This window comes from Hyla sarda, chromosome 4 (genome assembly GCF_029499605.1).
Source record: "Hyla sarda isolate aHylSar1 chromosome 4, aHylSar1.hap1, whole genome shotgun sequence".
Classification (NCBI taxonomy): Eukaryota; Metazoa; Chordata; class Amphibia; order Anura; family Hylidae; genus Hyla; species Hyla sarda.
In genome coordinates, this window is record NC_079192.1 from 81,273,023 (window position 1) to 81,295,094 (window position 22,072).

The 22,072-nt window shown below is 42.5% G+C and overlaps 1 protein-coding gene and 1 non-coding gene across 7 annotated transcripts in view; one reads left to right on the plus strand and one right to left on the minus strand.

Moving 5' to 3' along the window:
• TET3 (tet methylcytosine dioxygenase 3) overlaps positions 1-22,072 on the minus strand; it is a 97,895-nt gene that overhangs the window by 64,269 nt on the left and 11,554 nt on the right. For 2 of the 6 annotated variants that reach the window (XM_056571501.1, XM_056571500.1), the window contains exon 3: positions 5,925-5,975. The exons of 2 other annotated variants lie outside the window; for them this stretch is intronic. In XM_056571501.1, the coding sequence (XP_056427476.1) occupies positions 5,925-5,975 (51 nt within the window). Of the gene's footprint in view, positions 1-5,924; positions 5,976-6,226; positions 6,346-6,401; positions 6,433-22,072 lie in introns of those variants that run through there. 2 more of the 6 variants (XM_056571506.1, XM_056571505.1) reach the window with 2 other exon arrangements.
• TRNAE-UUC (transfer RNA glutamic acid (anticodon UUC)) lies at positions 21,962-22,033 on the plus strand. Its single transcript has one exon. It is a non-coding gene; the product is annotated as a tRNA-Glu (tRNA).

Here is a 22,072-nt window from a genome sequence, read left to right on the forward strand (position 1 = left end):
TACTAGAGATATAGTTAGTCAGCAGATATCTTTTAGGACATACGATCATGTCAGCCTTCAGCCAGAAAGTTCTTCACCTTCACAGAAAACTCCATACCTGGTCATCCTGACATGGCTTCTCTGCTCATGCTTTATTTTGCCTTAGAGAACACTGAAGCTGAAGGTGTGACAGCTTATAAATCTTCTTTGTCTCTTTAAATGAACTAGCTCTCCTTCTCCAGAACCACACCTGGTCATACCGACCGGTTGGGCAGGTCTCCCAGTCCTGCAAGCACCTGCACGATCTGTTCTGTTAAGCTACTGTGTGTCTTCCCTTTAAAAACCAGCTGATCGACAAGAATATTTAAAGGGCTTATAGTGGATTTGAACAATTACGCTGCTTTCTTCCAGAGGCCATGCCATATCTGTACACAAGTTACGTGTTGTATTGCAAGCCAAATCAATAAATGTGACTAGGGCTGAGCTGCAATACCATACACAACCTGTGAGCTAGTGTGGCACTGTTTTTGGAAGTAGTCATGTTTTCCTCACGCTGGAAAACCCCAGTTACCTTTGTAACTAAAGAAACCTTGGCATCTTGATAGTTAGCACATGGCTTTGCCCAGTATTTGCCCAGGTTATAGATAGATACATATCAATTACCGACTGTGAATGGCGAGTCTTTGAGACTACAGAAGAGTATTTGAGCTCCGTATTACCATTTTTCAGAAAAAAATAGAAAGTACATGATTCTTTAAGGATTCAAGATGGAAGAGGTGAGGAAGCGTGAAGAACAAAAAGAAAACCATCACAAATACCCAATGTAATTTAGGGGGTTAAGCGGTTATGCAGCTTTATAAAAGGCATGGCCTTTCCTTATAAAAAAATAAAATAAAATAAATAAACATTCAAAGGAAATCGGTCACCAGTGTCACCTACACTAACCTGTCGTGCAGCTGACACTGATGATGTAGAAACATTGAATGTGTCGGCAGATAAGAACCATTTGGTCCATCTATTCTGACCAATAAACCACGGTACTCACCTTGTCCCATTCCTTGGCGGGGATCACCGGTAATCTTGTCGTTAGCTCCAGCTCCGGGCACCTGGCTTGGGGCACGGGCGGAGCTTAGTGACATCACCGCTGCTACTCCCTCCTGGGTCCCGCTGCTAGAGAACAGCAGCGGTGACATCACTAAGCTCCGCCTGTGTCCCAATCCGGGTGCCGGAGCTGGAGCTAACGGACAAGATTACCAGAGATTCCCGCCACGGACCGGGACAAGGTAGGACAACAGGTTAGTGCAGGTGACACTGGTGACAATTTTCCTTTAATATTAGACTCAAGAAAGTGCCACAGCCTCCTCAATGTTTACCAGCACTTGTCCTTGCACCTGCCATAAAGTAGTGACAATGCAAGGAACTAAAACATTGTCCCTTTCGAGTGAATACAGAAATGCTGCACCACTGCTCTTAAAAGTATGGAAAGTGCAAGTACAAATGCTGGAAAAGACTGGATAATGTCTTTACCTAAACACAACATATAAAAGGAGTTCTCCAGTCTTGCCATCTGACAGGAAGACTTTCCTATCAAATGACATTTTACACAGTAGATCATATGGAGAAGATGTGCTTGTTTGTAACAAAATGTCCTGGATCTTTGGGTTCTTCTAAAGCCATTCGCAACTCTTTTCTGTGGTCAAGAGGATATACTGTATCTACATTGTCCTAAAATGATCCAATATTTAAGACCATCTTGGTTTTAAAAGTGTGAGGCCTGTTTCATATGGCAATGATGTGGCTGCATTTTAGTGTCCAAATTGTTACTGCAAAACCCAGGAACCCTGTGGGGATCTGCAGAACCAATCTTCAGGCTCATGCATAGTTGGATTTATAATGCAACTTTCATAAAGTCCATATTACTGTAACCGGCATGACTTTGATTCTGAAAGATATGTTTTATTTGCAGGTACCACTGTGGAGGATTTCTGCACAGCTCGTGGTTTAACTCATGGTACTAGAGTAGAATATCTTCATATTAGATTATTCAATACATTTTCACAACTGGAGTCATACAGTGGTACAGTTATCACCATTCGTCCTTCATCCGCAGTTCTGCCTGTACAATCTTTGCACAGTTTCAGTAAATACTGTATCTAATGTTCGTGAATGTTCTGTTTTTTCCCATTAGAATTAGCTGCACATTGAATCAATGGACATCCATGCATTCAGATTTTCATTGGCATTGCTGGAACCCTCCAGTGCTGTCTTACATTTATAGGTTATGTTATTACCTAAACAATTATTCTGGAGCAGAGAACCTCATTACCTAAACATGCTCTAATAGGACATTTTCTTTTAATACATAATGCAGTTTACCTAATCTCAGGAACGTAAAAATTATCAGTCTAAAAATGCAGTGAATCTACAATCTATATCGGACCACAGATTTTATATTCTGTCTCTAGGAGAAGTTTGAAGGGCAGTTTGAAGGGCAAGAGGTAATGAAGAATTTTACAGATTTATAGGACAAGTATCATGTAAAAAATCTCTTCCCCTATCTGAAGGATAGGGGATAAGTTTTAGATGGCAAGGGGTCCGAGCACTGGGGACCCCCACGATCTGTATAGAGCCCCGGCTCTCCTTCACAGCCACGCGTCACGACCCCCGCCCGAAGCGGGGGCCACCACGCCCCCGCTATATAGTTCTATGGGGAGAGCCGAAGATTGCTGAACGGCTCTCCCATATAGCTATATGGAGGGGGCGGGGGTCGTGACGCGCCACTGTAAAGGAGAGTCAGAGCTCTAAACAGGAGACAACTGGGAGCCCCAGCACTTGGACCCCCCGCAATCTAAAACTTATCCCCTTATCATTCGGATAGGGGGATATGTTTTTTTTACATAATATTTGTCCCTTAAGGACCCACAGCTACTGATATTAGTAAGTTTAACACCATTTTGGCCATTGACCTTGCTATGTTGATATTTAACAATCCAATCCTTGAAGAACATTCTCAGGTAGTACAACAATGCAAAGGCTCCCAATGGAGATAGGAAGTTACCACCAAAACAGAAGCTGCACTAATTGTTAAGATTGGCAGGGCCAAAGCATATATTAAAGGGGAACCTGCCATCACTTTCATGATGCCTGAAACACAAACTATCGCAGGAGATCCCTGGCAGCTTCACCCCACCCCACCTTCTTTCCCTATACCCAAACAGTGAAAGATCTATAAATCAAGGATGGAGAGGCAGGCAGAAGCTACTTGGGACCACCCAAATGACTTGTGGTTTAGGTAGCATAGGAGCTATTACAGATTCCTTTGAAGAATGCAGTTAAGATACTTGAGTAGATCAATGCTCCATTTGGCAAGAGCTTTGTAAGCAAAAAGATGGCAACAAAATAGGGCATCTACTGCATTTCATGACATGATACTCCACGGGAAACAACAGCTCCTTTCTCAATATTACACTGAGAAAAAAAAATTATTCAATGAATGCATAAATATTATGTAAGGGATTCTATACACACAAACACACACACTTCAATAGGACTTACCTTCACAGATCAGTACTCTGTGGTAGAAGACTGAGCTGGTGTAAATGTTTAAGTGCTGTATGTATCGCTGCGGCTCAGGGGGTGGAATCAAATGGATCCTTTATTTTGCTATTGGGACTATCTGCATAAAGGTGTAGACACCTCAGTGCTGTTCAGACTAGTCCTGCACTACAGACAGCATCAATGTTGCCGTGTTTTCCCAGCCCTAGAGACACAACAACTGCTGCACCTTACTAGTGAAGGGTGTGGGGAGGAAGTCATTTCGAATAAATATAAAATGATCCAAGAAATGCAGAAGACAATCTCTATTTGGAACAAACTTTGGAGCCAAACTAGATCAATTTCTTATAGGTTGATTGACAAAAATTGTTGAGGTTTCCTTTTTGGGATATGGTATATTTACTTTAAGAGTGGATGAACACATTCTGTATAGTTGAATGGTGGACCTACATAGGTTCTTTTGGTAATCCCGATTTGACACTGATTCACAGTATTCCATTAAAAAAGTAAAATGCAAAAATAAAAAGGAATGTTATTGTGCCATTCTTTTACATAAGGGGACGACCATACATTTATGAAACCATCTTTAGATATGTAACGTAAACTCCTGTACTTGCACCATCCTGCAATTTCTGAGCTTAAATGGTTAAAGCCGAGAGCCCACGTTCAAACGAAACCAAGACAAAAAGTTTTAGTAGAGCAACATATTAAAGAAAAATATAGTATTCATATTCAGCTAACATTAGGCATTTTCCACCCGTACGGTACGAAGGACGGATAGGAGCTGGCATGTTGGCGTGTCGCTCCCCTGACCTGCAGCGAGGACTATTGATTATACTCCGTTACGTTGCATCCTGGAGTGTATGTGGCAGCATAGAACTTTTTTTTCTCAGCTTATTCTATTTCGATAAGCGGCGGAACCCAGTCTACTGGCTATCGCAGTTTCGTCTCTCCCGTAAGTGTTTGCAAGCGGGAACTGCGTGTTCTCTGATGTGACGTGTGAGGGATGCAATGTTTGTAAACTAAAGAGACACGTGACTTAGGGATCTGTGACTCCGCCAGACACGAGGAAAGCAAGATCTGCCTGCCAGGAGAGGGGCGGTGAGGAAAGGTTTCCTAGAAAGAAGATGAGGCCCTGTGGTTTTCACACGGAACGGAAAAAGCAGCAAACAGGTACGCGGAAAAGCTATTTTTAAATGCTGTCTTTTTCTGGCGCAACCTGTTGAGTACATTAACCCCTTAGACACATAAGCTAACCAGCAAGCTGCGTATTTTAATCTCATCCACGGGGCTCCGTGTGCCACAAAACAAGCCAAGTACGCAACTAGTCCTCGAGTCCTGAAGTCTCGCTAAGAGCTGACGGAAGGTTTGCCTTGGTAATGCTTTCAGGCTTGTGATGCTTTCTTTTACACCTTACTCTTCCTGTCGCATATATACACTATATATAAACCACAAACACTCTGTCTCTCCTACACGGCTGTAGGAGTGTTGCAGACTCCCCAGTGTCAATGTGACATGCACTGCTCCAACCCATATAGATTTATAGTGCAGTGAAAGGTCCTGGCTTTATAACATTCACATATCATGTACTGGGTTACTGCCGCGCCCACTGGTCATACACTAGTTAACTTCTAAGTTACCTTTTGAAGACGTGTATTCTGTGCTGTCCACAAAGCAAAAGTAGAAACCTAAATAGCTTACAGGGTCCCGCAATGTGACAAAGTAAAGAGCTGCATGTATGGATAAACACTAGAATAATATCACTGAAATAAATCAGTTTCTTCATTGCGCTATTCTATACAGTCAAGCTCCACCTGTAATGCAAATACAGAAGCAGAAAACTAGGATTCTGCAAACACACGGTACCGGCACGATCAGCGACAATATGCACAATGTCCAGTCAACATTACGCAGCACAATATTCTAATAGCAGAAGATATAGAAGACCCCTATAAGCCACCAACGTGGTGAAATTATGTTTTAAAAAGGCAGTTCCTCCAACAGAGCCGCCGTTTTGCCCTTTTATTAAAAATTCCGCACTAGCGGATACGGAGCGCCATTCACCACGCACACAAACACGTGTTCTCCATCGGCACTAAAGTTCACGTCACAGTTAAAGGGACGCATTCCATTCTACTTGGCACAAACACAACACATACTTCCTTTTCTGCAGCGAGCTACAAAATAAACCACTATATGCAAACAGCACAATATATTAGATGCTAAATGCAAAGAACTAGACCGCCCCTTCCCCCATTTCCCTTTACTTGTAAGTATCTATACTTAGCTATTATTTTAGAATACATAGCATATGATAGTATATATGATTTATTTATTTTTTCAAACATACTTTGGCATGTGAAAAAGCAAGGGGGTTAATCTGTACCTACCGTCACCAGTTGCCCATTCGGCAGAATTTGGGAGCTGTCCTTATTTACAACCTAGTGGAGGAAAAGGCAGAAAAAGAAAAAAAAAAAAGAACTATTAAATAAACATATAAGGTCCAACATGGTCTTACGGGTGAGATGTCCTATCTCTCACACACTGTGCCTGGCAGAAGGGATCCTTGGCAGGATACCGGCTGCAATGTAATTTAAATCCTCCCCCGGCTCCCCCTAGGCTGCAATCTCTAGGTGTCCCCGGCTAATGTGAACGCTGACCGATCAAAAAAACTAAAACAAAAAACAATAACCTTTTGTGTAAAAGGATCTGGCGTCAAAATTGAAAACACAGTTGATTACCAGCAGCCATTTTAGGTCTGCTCCTATAAAGACACTGGTGCATTGGCTTTTTTTTATGAACTCCCTCCCTCTTTCTCTCTTCTGCCAGACGCTGGGATCATTATCATAAGACAGAGTTCTTAGTACCTCTCCTACCCCCAACACATGATATGTGACATGCCCCCTCCCCTTCTCACTTGCAGTAGTAGGGAGACTGAGGCACATAGAGGGTGGGGAGGGGGTGGGGGCTGGGTGCTGTAATGCCGGATTTTTTTTTCAGATCTTAACAGGGAGAGCAGACCATGTGGTTTCTCTCCCAGCAATTCAAGGCTGCCGGAATCTGCGGACTGGACTACCAGGAATGAGTGACGAAGCTGTCAAATGGGGTTTTTTTTACACTCAGAAATCAATTATGACTCCTGAGTGTGTACGTGTGACCAGAACATGTACTGCCCTCAATGGCAAGATCTTCCTTTTCCTCCCTTCGGTTAGAGGTTTTACATTTACTCCAGGAGATCATATCATTGACATGGGATCTACTCCATAATGGCGTTATGCAAAGTCTGTGACAGTACACAGATGTGGAGAGAACACACGATTGTCTGACTATGAACAAGCAGGGGGATATGGTCATAGAACGTAGATATGGTCACCTAACATAAAACCGTAATCTCTTGCACATTATTTACATCACTGATTGGAATTGGAATTGAAATGAAAAATGTTATTTTTAGGGGACACAATAAAAAAAGAAGAAAAGCTATTTGTAGAGCTGCATTGCAGAATTGAGGCTGTCCTCCCTAGAGTTATTACCTGGCAGTGGGAGATGCCAATTCGCTACTAAGAAGGGTTAACTTTAGTGGGTGGCGCGACCAAACCTTAAACTCTCAGCCAAAGCAAGCTCTTTAAACTGCTGAAATATGTAACCTGTGGACTACAAGTGCTGACGGCATGGCATTGACAGGGTTAAACCATACATTAAGCAAAAAAAAAAAAAAAGACAGGAAACCTTTCTACAAAGGATGTTCTGGGTGTGTTAGACAAGAAGCACCATATTCTCCAGGAAGCCAACAGATAGACTTGTGGCCATGTGTTCTCTGGCACGCGTTCTGCGTTACAAACTAATATTCCTTAGAAGATTGACCACATATACTCAAGACGTGAGATAGCTCCGAAACTAAATAACTAAGCTGGGATGACCTAAAATGAACCAACTCTAAAATGGAAACTGCTCGTAGCGTTTCATGCATCTGAACTGTGCGCGCCGATTTCTTAAAGGCACAGCACAAGAGCGTGGGCAGCACACTTACTAACCTTGATATACGCAAGAGAACTACTGCTTTAAGATTAGATTCTGTAGTAAGAGATCACCATGAAGCCAAGGGATAGCATAAATAGGGATTATTACTCCAATACAACACTACTGCGTGTAAGAAAAATAAATAAATATAACACACATTTTTCTGCAAGGGCTTGCCTTTGAAAACATTCGCCTGGTATGACCTCTGTCAATGAATACGTAGTGTGTAGCGGCAGCTACAGCCCCAAACATGTAAGCTTTCATGGAAGTGAAATGGCAACACGTGAATAACCCTACATGATTGACTTGAGAACATACTTGGGGGTCCAGTTAACTCATGGAGCTAACTGACTCCCCAACCAAACATAGTTAGGTGAACGCACTTTATCTAGTAGGGGCTCTTTCATAGGAGCAATCTGGCAAAATGTACCACCTTTGTAAAGGGGATCTTCACTTGCCTGCTCCCACAAACATGATCCATAGTAAAACAAACTGTTTTATATGGTGAGACCCCCCAGCTGAAAAGTAGAAACAAAATCTTACTTGAATATAGGAGTGTATGTAGTACAAAAGGTAAGCAACTGCTATAGTAGATATGCAGGATTTCTGAGAACGTTTCCTTTGCATATAGATGAGCATTTCATGACCTGTGCATTACTTGTTAACACTTGCCCCATAAAGGTCTGTGTAATTTCACATAAAGCCTCCTCCTAAGTGTGCAATTGTCTAAAGCCAGCCATGTACAAGGTAACTCATTCGGTTGACAAGACCTCTTAAAGCAGTTTCCGAGAGCAGGAGCAATATTACCTGCAATCACGAAAGGATAACTTCGGAAATTTGGGGGGAAACATCACAAACCTCACATGAAGGATACACCGATGCCTGCAGTCAGCGGCCAATGGCTGCACAATGTTGGCTACCACATGCAGGCTTGGTTTGACCAACATGTGATTATCATGATATTGTACCCACCCCCCTTGTCTCAGAACATATCCTTCTAAGACATCAGATAGGTAGAAGTGGAATACCATGGAACAAGAAAAGACAATAATGTTCCTGCTCCCAGATAACCCCTTTTATGTTGCCATACACCCGACTAACCCACCTTTCCTTAATAAATATGGGGGAAAATATGGAGGAAAAGAAATTAATAAATCTGTTGGAAAATGGGAAAAGACCCTAATATACATTAGCTGATACATTATACCTAGAGATGAGCGAAGTTACAGTGATTCGATTCGTCACAAACTTCTCCTAGGACTTGTGAAGAGCAAGAGAATAAGGAGGCACTCAGGTTTTTGTCGGGGTGACAACAAACTTCTTTATTTCAGGTGCGGCGCGCGATCATCGGAGTGGGACGCCAGACCAGAAAAAGGGGGCGTGGTCATAGAAAAGGGGCGTGTTCCCAACATTTTCACAAAAAAACAACATATTTACTAAGGTTTCCACAGAAAATGTGGTGGATTTGAGCTGAGGACAACCCTACAGATCAGAGCAGGTTTAAATGTAGGGAAAAGTGCAAAATGTAGGGAAAGCTTAGTAAATATGGGGGAAAAGAAATTAATAAATCTGTTGGAAAATGGGAAAAGACCCTAATATACATTAGCTGATACATTATACCTAGAGATGAGCGAAGTTACAGTGATTCGATTCGCCACGAACTTCTCCTAGGACTGTAAAGCGCAAGAGAATAAGGAGGCACTCACGTTTTTGTCGGGGTGACAACAAACTTCTTTATTTCAGGTGCGGCGTGCGATCATCGGCGTGGGACGCCAGACCAGTGCAGACAGTCCTAGGACTGTATCCACCTTTTCCAGCCCACCAGAGCACCTGAAAGCTGAACTAATTTATGCAGGCTATAGTCAGCAAACGCCGAGCCGAGAAGTTTGTGACAAATTGAATTACTGTAACTTCCCTCATCTCTAATTATAACTCTTGTTCTGAGGGATAAATACCCACCAAAAGAAGGGATAGGTTTAAAACCCTTCTGCCTATTCTCTGCTCCTTCGATTTGATCCATTGTGAGAGAGAGATGGGAAGGCGCAATACACATTAGATGGTTGGCCGGTCCTTCCAACAATCTAATGTGTTAGGCCAGTTGAAAGTTCACCTGTCATTTAAGAAAACAAAAATAAGCAGGGTCTGTGGTCTGATAAGGGTCTGACATCTCATACCATGACCAATCACTAGAATGTGCGGGGAGAGAAGCACACAGCAGCGTGCCTCTTTTCTCTCTGTAATTATGTACCAGACTGTTCTATAGATTTAAATGATGTAACCCATCATGTGACGCAGAGCCAGGAGAAAATGCCTTATGCGCCCACTGGACACGAAGACTTTGGCCGATCAAAACCTTTGATTTGTTCCTATGACATATTATACATTTTATGACCATGCCCATTTAAGGGTCAGTTCACACCACGATTTACTGTACTGTTCGACACTGACTGATGCCCAGAACAAAGGATTCCAGAATTTTACCTCTCTGAGCAACATAAGACATTGCAACATTTATGGAAACCCAATGCTGTCAATGGCAATATCAGGCTGATCCAACATAATGGCCCTGATTTACTATTGTAAACCCAACATGTTTTGTCGGATTGTGCACCAGAAAATTCTGTCCGTGGCAAAATTTGCGGCAGAAATCTGTCTGAAATGAAAAACCCGACCAACTCTTTATTTTACTGAGAAAACCTGAAAAAGGGGCATGTCTGGCAGAAAAGGGGGCATGGTCACAGAAAAGGGGCGTGTTCCCAACATTTTCACAAAAACCCAACCCAGGTTTCCACAGAAAATTTGGTGGATTTGAGCTGAAGAAAACTATACAGATCAGAGCAGCTGTAAATGTAGGGAAAAGTGCAAAATGTAGGGAAAGCTTAGTAAATATGGGGGAAAAGAAATTGTGGGGAATTAAAACCCACAAAGAAACCTACACAACACTCTTAGTAAATAAGGGCCAATGAGTACTAGCTTCATTAAGAGGCTAAAATACCGTATTTATCGGGGTATACCACGCACCGGCCTATAACACGCACCCTCATTTTACCAAGGATATTTGGGTAAAAAAAGTTTTTTACCCAAATATCCATTGTAAAATGAGGTTGGTAAAAAAAAGTTTTTTACCCAAATATCCATGGTAAAACGCAGGGGACGCACACCGGAGGCCTGAAGCAGCGCGGACCCGACCCCGGCAACAGGTAATTATGCCACCGGGGATGGGGGAGGCAACGGGGCAGCGGCCGCTGCCCCTACTCTCCCCCTGGCTGTCAGCACCGCTTCTCTCCCCCTGGCTATCGGCGCCGGCAATGGGGCGCCGGCAACGATAGTCAGGGGGACAGAATGGGCAGCGGCGCCGATAGCCAGGGGGAGAGAAGGGCCGGCAGCAGGGCTCTAGACCCCAGGAAAGGCAGGGGGAGAGAAGCGGGCAGCGACGGCCTCTCTCCCCCTGCCTTTCCTGGGGGTGTATCGGCGTATAACACGCACATAGACTTTAGGCTAAAAATTTTAGCCTAAAAAGTGCGTGTTATACGCCGATAAATACGGTATGTAAATGTCCAAAACTGCATGGAGGAGGATCTCTTATCCACATCTCCCTTCCATGTGTTGCACTTGATGGATATATGTCTATTTATGCTAGAAATAAATATTCAAGTCTTCTCTTATATTCCAATTTGAAGGTTCTAAAGCTTAAAACATGGTTTAAATATGCAAACACCCAAAACCCATTGAACCTCAATAACTTTTAAAGGGTAAACAATACAGCAGGTGGGAATCTAACAGCAGGGAGAAGAGAAATACAAGAAATACCCAGCAACACAAACAGGCAACCTATCCTGTTCAAAGTCCGGCAGACTATAATTTGGGTGCAATAAAATGTTGTTGACAAGCAGCAAACAGAGGAGTACACCACGGGCAGTTGTAAAATACTGCACAAACCTTTAGAGCAGATTCTTATAGGGTTCACATCACGTTTTTGCCATACTGTTTTCAATCAGTTTTTCTAAAGAAAACCGTAAGGCAAAAAAAAAACTGTATGGGAAAAAGTAAACTGTATGCGTTTTTAAACCGTATACTGTTTTAAAAGTGCATACGGTTTTGTCCGTTTTTATTTAAAAAAAATGTTGTCCATTTTTAATGGGAACGGTGTTGGGTGGGGACTTTAGGATGCAAATGCGCATGTGTAAAGTAAAAACCATATACGGTTTCCTGTATGGAACCGTATACACGTGTCTCCCATCGACATCCCTGTTAAAAAAAGTATGTGGTTGCAGTATGGTTTTTAAACCGGAGACATAACCGTGGTCAACCATGTTTTTGAGTACAGGGGAAAAAAAACGTATTTCAAGCAAACCCTACGCAACCGGATACATCCGGTTTTCAATTATTTCTCTATGTATACGGTTTTCAATATAGTTCCATTCATTTTCAATAATGAAAATGTATATGGGAAACGTACTTGAATATACTTGGTGTGAACCCAGCCTAAGAAATAAAATTATCTAAAACTATTGGTGGATACAATGACATTACAAAATACATCCTTAAAGGGGTACTCCAGTGCTTAAACATCTTATCCCTTATGCAAAGGATAGGGGATAAGATGCCTGATCGCGGGAGTCTCGCCATTGGGGACCCCCGGGATCATGCACGCGGCACCCCATTTGTAATCAGTGCCCGGAGCGTATTCGCTCCGGGACTGATTACCGGCGACCGCAGGGCCGGCGGCGTGTGACGTCACGCCTCCACCCCCGTGTGATGTCACGCTCCGCCCCTCAATGCAAGCCTACGGGAGGGGGCGTGATAGCTATCACGCCCCCTCCCGTAGGCTTGCATTGAGGAGCGGAGCGTGACGTCACACGGGGGGCGGAGGCGTGACGTCACACGCCGCCCGCCCTGCGGTCGACCATAATCAGACCCGGAGCGAACACGCTCCGGGTCTGATTACAAACGGGGTGCCACTTGCATGATCTCGGGGGTCCCCAGCTGCGGGACTCCCGCGATCAGGCATCTTATCCCCTATCCTTTGGATAGGGGATAAGATGTTTAAGCACCGGAGTACCCCTTTAATAACCTGAGTTTGACCACAAAAAGTGCTGGTTATGCACATAGTCCTTCCCCACCCAGTAAAACAAACATTCTTTCTGAAATTTATGTTAATCACAGTGTTGGAGAGAAACCACAATAAAAAATAAAAAAAACCTCTAGTTGCTCTCTGCTATGATGTAACCTGAATGGGCCGTCATTTGATGGAGACGCACAATCATCTTTTCAAGCGTTTACAACGGCACCTAACAACGACTGCAAAATTTGATCTCTTTCCAGTAGGTGAGCTGGAATTCAATTTTATTTGTCTTTCTGGTGATTATAAAGTGTCAAAGTGAATCTGGTCTTCAACTTCAACAATATACCAAAGAAATATAGTTGTGTTAAGAACACATCAACAACCTTTTCCTTTATATTATAAAGACAACCAAGTCATGATTCTTTCTATACATCCATAAAACTCAAAGGAGAAAAATCCATTAACTCCAAATAGTTTCTAAGTCTCCAAAGAAAAATTACCAAGGATCAATAGGTCCTGGCCTTGTAAAAAGTTTTTTTTAACAAGATCATTTATCTTAATTCTCAGCTCGTCATGAAAAATGGCCATACTGTATTCATTATTTCATAGGTTCTACTACAGGAATTACATTATTGTTCACATAGTATTGAAACATTTTTCCTTAACACATATTTAGGCAACACAATTCCGGCAAACATCTCCTAAGCCAGCCCAACGTGTGGCTACATCTACAAGAGCTGGCAATATCCTATAGTGTTTCTTTGACAGACATTTGCATATTGCGTGCTTCCATTGGTTATACTGTTCAGCTTGGATGCAATTGTTAACTTTTCTTAAAAAGACTCATTACCTCCTTTTCGAGTAACACGAGACAATGACACATTGATAAATGGTTCCATTGTTAGGAAACTCCCAAGGGCATTAGCCTCCATAATACAATGAGGCTAAAATATCTAATTTTATGTTACACGGCTGCTTTCTTAGAACTGACAGGAATTGGAAAAATATCTCTAGGTGAAAGTTTTATCTCCTTTTAGGATTCATCCCTCGTTCTCATGAGCTTGATGTTGGTCACCTTCGGAATATGAAGCCCATGTTAATTTTAAAATAAATGTTCAAGATTAGATAGAAATGTCGCAAGCCCACTAGACAGGTTGTTTAACCATTTAATTTCCAAACGCCTGCTGCGTGCTTCATTTGTGCTGATGTCAGAGGATGAAGTTTCCCAGTGGAATCCACGAGGAGAAGCGGCTGCTTTATTCTCTACGCTAATTAGCCATGTGCTCAAAATCTTTGTCGGCCATCCTCTACTGGAACACGTCCCATTGCATGCCACTCTGACACCAGCACGGAGCAGCACAGTGACGTGGTTACTTACAGAGACTGAAAACATGTAGAGAACACAGAAAAAAATTCAATTATAACTTCCAAAAACATCCTACGCTATGTTGAACGTAGTACTGAAGACAGCTGATTCCATCGGAGAATCAGTCCAAATCCAAATCATAACTGTTTGCCAGTTTTCTTTCAATACACACTTAATGGAATACATTTTTAACAGCACATGTAGAAGATGTAACAAATATCCCAAAAACCTTACAGTAAACTCAAAAAGGGGCTCCACTTCATTACCGCAGTCAGCTTCTGAACACGACATGAAAAGCATACAATAATTCTGTTCACCACGCTGTTTTATTTTGCTCCTATCTCCTTGGTTTTCCAATTATCAACTCGCAAAATGTTTACTGTCATCCATTGTGATCACCAACTACAACTCACCAATGAGTGGACATTGGTAGCCTAGGATGTCGGACCATACAAAACAGCAATACTTGGTACCCTTGCAGGGATACTCTTGCATCCATGCACAGCCAATACCAATTTGCAGTTTCAAAATTGACCAAAAGTCATCATATCCAGCGTTGTCACATCCCAGCTTGGTGGCATGAGCCATATGTAGCTTAGGAAGAGGGTAGATCTTTACTTCCACATACTCAACCCTATTTTTCAATGCTGGTCCTGAGACATGAATTGATTAGGTTTTTCTCACACTGCACACGGGAAGATGCAGTTTGAATAGAGCCTTAATGGGCCCAAACCACGGACAGCATGAAACATCTGCAGGGAGCGGGGTCCCAAAACACTATGATTTACTCTGAAATGCCCAGGCGTTTCAGAGAAGTCATAGTGTAAAACAGCCACTGGGACATGGGAAATTAGTCACATTAGGCAGTCCCATGGCTGATCTCTGCCCTGCCAGTCTTGAATGATGTGTCTCTCCCTATCTGTATATAGAGAGAGAAGTCATTAAAGGCTGGCAGGACCGATAGCAGCCACCAGGAACAGCCCCAGTGACTAGTGACCTAGATCCAGGCAGGTTAATTAAACTAGGATTTCTTTGAAACACCAATTCCTGCACCTGTTTCATCCAGCTCGTGGTGACCAGTTATCTCTAAGCTGACAACACATTAGATCAAGGTTGTCTAAACCTACCAATTTCATTGGGATCAACTAACTAACATGTACTTGATCAGCCAAACACCAAAACACCCCACCTACTGATGGCGGATGTCATAGGAGATGGATTGGGAGTGTTGGTTTTTAACTGCCTGAGCCAGAAGTTTCGGGTAGCAGCTTTTGTCTCTTTCCCCATTTTAAATATATGTGAAAGTGTTTGGCCATCAATTTCATGCTGCTTGAACCATGATCAATGAGGTGTCTATGGCAGTTCCTCTCTGCTTCACCAGCCATAATTGATCTCTTTCTGTTTGGATATAGGGGCAGAAAGGAGCCACCATAACCCACTGTAATGACTCAGTTCAGGCAGCACGAAAATGATTACAGGTTAAAGCCTGAGTAGGAGAGCATGCATATATTTGTCAAAATTAGATTTTTTAACTCACTCCCTTCATCACCAGAAAAGTTCAATAGCATTTATGTGTAGCATTTCCAAAATGTTGAATACATGCAAAACAAAGGAATCGGATGAACCTTTGCCAAATATCACTTCACAGCTTTAGGAGGTAATTCCGCACATTCACTCTCAACTACGCCCAAGTCCAAACTACACCGAGACACTTTCAAAACACTGAGGCTGTGGCAGAAAGTTTATATTACGTAAAGGGAAACAGATGTTCGTGTATGGGATGTTCGCGATCCCTTCTGATCTTCAGAGGTAAAAGTCAGAAAAATACAAAGACCTAAAAAGGAGTAAAGAGTAGTTTTGCAATTTATTGGCATAAAATTCTCATCTTATAAAGTAACAGCATATTGTTAGAAAATGCCATTTTATAGTAGTGGTAGTAGTGCAGTAGTAGAGAAGTGGTGGTTCGAGGTCTGACCCCAACAGACCTTGAGAATTAAGCTGATGAAGAATTGGTTAAGCCATGTTTGCCCCTCTTTTTCATGCAGTGTGGAAATCCTGGACACCCGGCTCTATGGGGAAGTGCAGTCAGTCCCATTCACTTGGACACAGTCATGTTACAGTACCTTGCGCAGCCAGTAGTACCACCATCAAAAATGTCAGGGCACCATGGATGCCCTGGGTACTACTATGCAGGGGAAAACAATTGGAGAGGTGCCTTTTCACATCATATTTTACCCAAACATTGCCGGTATATGTTGGCAACCTGTCACAAACACATGCCGAGATACACCATAGTGAACTCTTAGGGAGCCCATTTAGTTTTTCTGTGAAGGACTGAAAAATGCAGCAGACCACACTTTTGGGTCCCACACAGGCAAAGTGTAGTCCAAAAATGATCTGAACAGAGTCAATAGTAGACTATAATCGTACCATTAAGGTCCCCTGAGGAGTACATCAGAATAGTTTGACAGGTTGCTGATGTATACCTGTGTGTGGGCAAAACAAAATGCCAATTGGCTCTTAGGTTCTTAAACATATACATAAGGACACTTAAAATGGCCCATGAAGAAACAAATGGTAGGTCACTGCATACTTTTTATCCTCTTTCCAAGCATATCTGGTGTAGCCCATCAATATAGTGTAAAAGGAATTTTATGGTCATGATTTTATCACACAAACCTGCCTAGCTGCAATTTCGCAAGTCTAATCTGTTATATAACTAGTAGTGGGGCACAAAGAGGACAACTGGAGAACAATCTATGGATTAGCTTCCAGTCAGTCCCTTTCTGATAATGTGATTTGGAACAAGTAAAACCATCAAAGTTAGTTATTCTTGTTTTCCCCTCAACAGAGAATCAGGCTGTGTATGAAATATGTACTAAAAGGGTTGTTTCATAAACCAAATATCCTGGAAGGAAATGTAACATTACATGGCGGTCATAATGGTTGTGTATATAATGCAACATGCTGGATCATAGAGAGTTCTAAATGATGTATTTATACCTTAAAGAACATATGAATAGGTTTTCCATCAATGTTATTGAAAATGGAAGCACTTCACATTGGCGATTTTCTTACACTTGACAAAACTCTGAGGTAAAATATTCATCATACAAATAGAGTTGCCATGGTATCCGCTGGTTTATAACCATTACATAGATAACCATGTGTGGTTCAGTGTTCTGGATCTATGTAATGACCTGGTTAACAACAAGACCATGCACTTCCAGTACTGATAAAGATTAGAGATTTATCATCATTATGGACATACCCCTCTAGGTTATGCAATCTGGTGTTGGCCGTCTTAAGACTGTTTGCCAACTGGTGAAATTTTAATCCAGATTTGCATTGAAATATAACCTCATCCTAAAGAACATGAACTGAGGTTCCAGCATGCGCACAACTGTGGACCATTACATGGGTAATAGTATTCAATTTCCTCTTTGTATACAGAATAAAAACAGACAATGACATTGCTCACATAAAGAGAAGGAGATTAGAGGAACCTTCCCTTCTGCAGCGTCTTCTTCTCAATCCCACCACGTGCATCACACAGCTAGTCATCTGCTTGCCCCTCCACCAGCAGAGAACACAATGAGGCCATTGTCCTGATTGTTAAAGTACTCTGTAGGTAACGCTATGCAGCACAAGAAGTGTCCTACAATCTGTAAGGATACCAAAAACTTCCTTCATTACCATTATTAAAGGTGAAAAACAAGGGCCTATTTGTCCTTTAACTAAGCATTTAGGAGGGAAACCATGGAGTGCACATACAAAGCAGTTCGTGAAAATGGGGATTCTCTGACCTACTGACATTTTGTAGGCTATGTTCACATGTCATTTTAATATATATTGGGAGTATTCCGCCACATATACCTATGGCGTATCCAAAAGTCCTCTGGCATACACTGGGCCAGTATGTACCCATATACCTTTTCCATCACCACTGTACAGAAAAGCATAGTCTACCATGCTTTCCAATGCAGAGGAACATAGTAAAAATCAATGTATTTCATACAATTTTAGCATTTAAATCAATGGAGCAACAGATGGCAAGATGACTTTTCCATTCAATGGGGGAGATTTATCAAAACCTGTGCAGAGGAAGAGTGGTGCAGTTGCCCATAGCAACCAATCAGATTGCTTCTCTCATTTTCCACAGGCCTCTTTAGAGGCCTGTGGTAAATGAAAGAAGCAATCTGATTGGTTGCTATGGGCAACTGCACCACTCTTCCTCTGCACAGGTTTTGATAAATCTCCCCCAATGAGTTCAATGTGGAACCAAAAGCTTATGTTGTCCAAAAGGACCTCAATGGTGGTAAAGCTGAAGAAAATGGTGACAATATTCATGGTAAATCACATTACGTTTTAATAACTGGCTAGCCTTTATTTTATGGAACAGATACTATGCACAGAAATGGAAACTCATTTTCCTGGTCAGAGTTTTCCCTTTGAAATTTTGCTACTAGTTCACTGGCCATACACATTCAATAGCTGTTGATTGAATGAGAGTTCTCTCTATAATGAGCACACACTCTCACCTGATTCCTATCAGAACGTGTGAACGCTTGAGCGTATGGCTATGTTCACATGGCAGAATGCCAGTGTTGAATTTGACAGAAAAATTCTGCCCAAATTTTGGGAAAATTCAACTGTGAATGAATGCAATTCCACAGTCCACAGTCCAGTGGAAATTCTGCATTCCAGAGTCCGCAAAATTATACAACGTCTTTAAATTTTGCGAAATTACGCTCAGAGCCCCATTAAAGTTGATAAGACTCTGGATTTGAGTGGAATTTCCACTCAAATTTGGCTCAAATTCCGTAAAAGAGCAAAAAATCTGCAGCCTTTGAGGGGAGTAGCAGAAATGTTGCCATGTAAACATATGTGTACGAGGGAAAGTGGTGAGAAATCTGATGCCAGACATCTCTCTAGGCAGCTTGTCTCCCCTAAGAACAAAAGGATGATAGGGGAAAGTTGGGATGTTCCATACACACTAGATGGTTGGCCAATCCTGCCCAAATCTGTGTGTTCGGCCAACACATGTCTAACGTGTATGACCAACTTGAGCTTTACTCAAACTGGATCTAGGTTATCCAGTTTTGTGGTCAACTAAAAACCAAAAACAAACATTAATGGAGAATGCCATCAGTTGGCTATACTTAGTTTCCATTCTGGTAAATTTGTATTGTTTTTGGCTTGCAGATAAAAGCATCCTGCTCTATTGTATTATGTTTGTGTTGGATTTAGTTACAAAGAGATTCAGCAGGCCTTAGTACAAAAATTTGGCCTGTTAACTTCTGCACCATTTTCTATGGTGGTCTAAACTAAAACAACTATTTGGAAAATACATAATCTGCAATAGATCCCCCCCTACCTATCGTATCTATAATACTGGTGTCTGACAGGCCCCAGGGCCTGGGGCCCAGGTGCAGCAGTTACTTTAGCTATGGGCCTGGTTGATTATATAAAACAGTGGCCTGGATAAACCGAATAGACAATAAAGTCATATTAACACCAGATACGCAGTTTGAGAGCCGCAGAAACGGAGACATTTCTTTGTTGAACTTTTATTAAAATGTTCCCGTAAGCCATCTCAGAAAAAGTAGGTATACAGTGGGGGCAGATCGTTGGCACAATTGACTACGAAGAGAAAACTACTTCCTTATTCCCAAAGTAGCGTGTTTCCCACAGCGTAACCTAGTGGGCCGAGGCAGAAAACGGCCCTGGAAGGTAACTCGAGGACACTGCTACTAGAAGGCTTATGAGTCATAGCTGCTGGTTCAGTTATGCAGCAGCGAATGGTCGAATGATGGGAAAGCGGGGAACGTCACAGTTAAAAACATACTCCATTCATGGGAAACGCAGAAGAAGAAGATTTGAAGACGCTGACATTCATATGGAGGTGGAAGTACAATCGCTGACGAAATACAAGAAAGCGACGGAATTTCAGACCACGGAGGGCAGCGCCGCTAACCCTGTGATGGATCTGGATGAGCAATACGTATGATCCACGCATCTTTTTGCACGCAATAATGGAAAGTTGGGAAACATATTGATGCACAAAGAAGAAACCCGCCTTGATTTCAGGGTTAGTGTCTCCTCCACTTATTTTGAAGACTCAATAGGCACAAGAACAAAGGACTGCGGAAACTGTACTTCCCTGGAAACAAAGCTATATGGGATTAATAGGAACCTTATTCACAAGGCATATACGGCCGATGTCCTGAACCAAACTCTACCTCCTTGGCAGTGGGCACAGGTATATATTACGATCAACCTATAGGGTCGTGTTGGTGGTGGGGGGGTTGGGTGCAAAAGGGAAAGCAGCTGCAGTCAGCCATTACAGAAAACCAGAACCCTGTGCAGACTGGGATGGTTTCAGTGAATTTAGTGATCCAGCCAGATCCTGATCATAATGCTGCAGAAGGAAAGAAGTCTAAACAGACTACACAATAGGAGCAGTATGTGGCTTGCAGTGGGGGTAGGGAGTTTAAAAACCCAGCTGGCAGCCATAGGATACGTTTGCCTATACCACACGTCAAGAATCATTCCCTGTGAGGCGGGGGAAGAAGGAGGAGGAGGAGGAGAAGGAAGGGGGAAGGAGCGGGGGAGGGTGACGCACACTCTCTTACAACCCCAAACACAAAAGGGAGGCCTGGCATGTAATTCCTTGGAAGGATATTCAGCTTGCCCGAGAAGGGACAAGACCAGGTACTAATAGGTACCATAAACATATTAAAACGGTTGAGTGACTGTCACACTATGAGAGGGAAAAGCCTATTTCGCATGCCGGTATACCACCCGTGTGAGAGAATTTATGACCCTGCTGACAGTAAATAGCTGGAGGAAGCTGATCGGTAGCAAGTAGGGCCATGTCAGGGTGATATAAACTATGAATTACACGAGAACTATTTTACTCTGATGTACAATGCAACCCATGGTATGTGCCTGGCACAATGGCAATTGGAGTATCCCTAAACCTAGAGGGTATTTGTTACCTACTGATATAGCTCTGGCATATTCCACAGCGCTGTACCAATGAGCTAGCATCATACACGGATTATGAATGTCAAAAATTACAATAGCTGGAGATTGTTTCTTATCCTTTCTGGTTTAATACATTACGGCCACCATCAGAGTACAAAAAAACTAAGCCCGGTCTGAGGTATAACATTATGGACATATTAAAGAACGTATTGTCAGAACTGAAATTCGAGGATCTAGAGGAGTGGTCTCCAAATTGCGGCACTCCAGATGTTACAAAACAACAACTCCCAGCATGCTGGGAGTTGTATTTTTGCAACATCTGGAGGGACGCAGTTGGGAGACCACTGATCTAGAGAATGAAAACCCCCATTAGGTAGATCAGCAGGTCTACAAAATATTTCCTGTTTCCATCCGAGACATTGGATATATCTCAAAACTCAGACATAGCAATAACTAATCATGACAGCTGTCTGATTTAGGGGTGAGGGGGAGGGGAGACGCTGTGTAAACCAAACCTAAAAGAGACCGCAATCCGTACCATCACAACCTGGCAAAATGCATCTGTCAAAACAATTTCCAAAGCAATAAAACACACGCATTACGGAATCCATAATTTTACTATATATATATATACGCAACAAATCACGTCTCGAAACGCGCATCACTGCACATATAGGAGGCCAAATTACTACGCAGATTTGTACATATGAGAAAACATTCAAAAGCTGTAGGTGTCAAGGAGAACTTCTCTGAACTTTTAACACGAACCCCGGTGATGTTAAACCCCTCCCACTAAAGCCCGACAAACCAATGAGAAGCAAGCGCTATCAGCTGGAAATCGTGTATCAGTAGCGAGCGTGACAGGATATCTGCCGTTCCTCTGTAAGAGTGACATTTAACCCCAAAAATGTAACTTTGGACACTCTCTAGAGCACAGCGCACAGCAGCGTGTATCGTAGGCTGAAACAGCAGAAACAGTAACGGTCTCCCATATGGTCTAGCGGTTAGGATTCCTGGTTTTCACCCAGGCGGCCCGGGTTCGACTCCCGGTATGGGAACTACATCTTTTTTTGTAAGGAATAGGTGACTTTAATGTT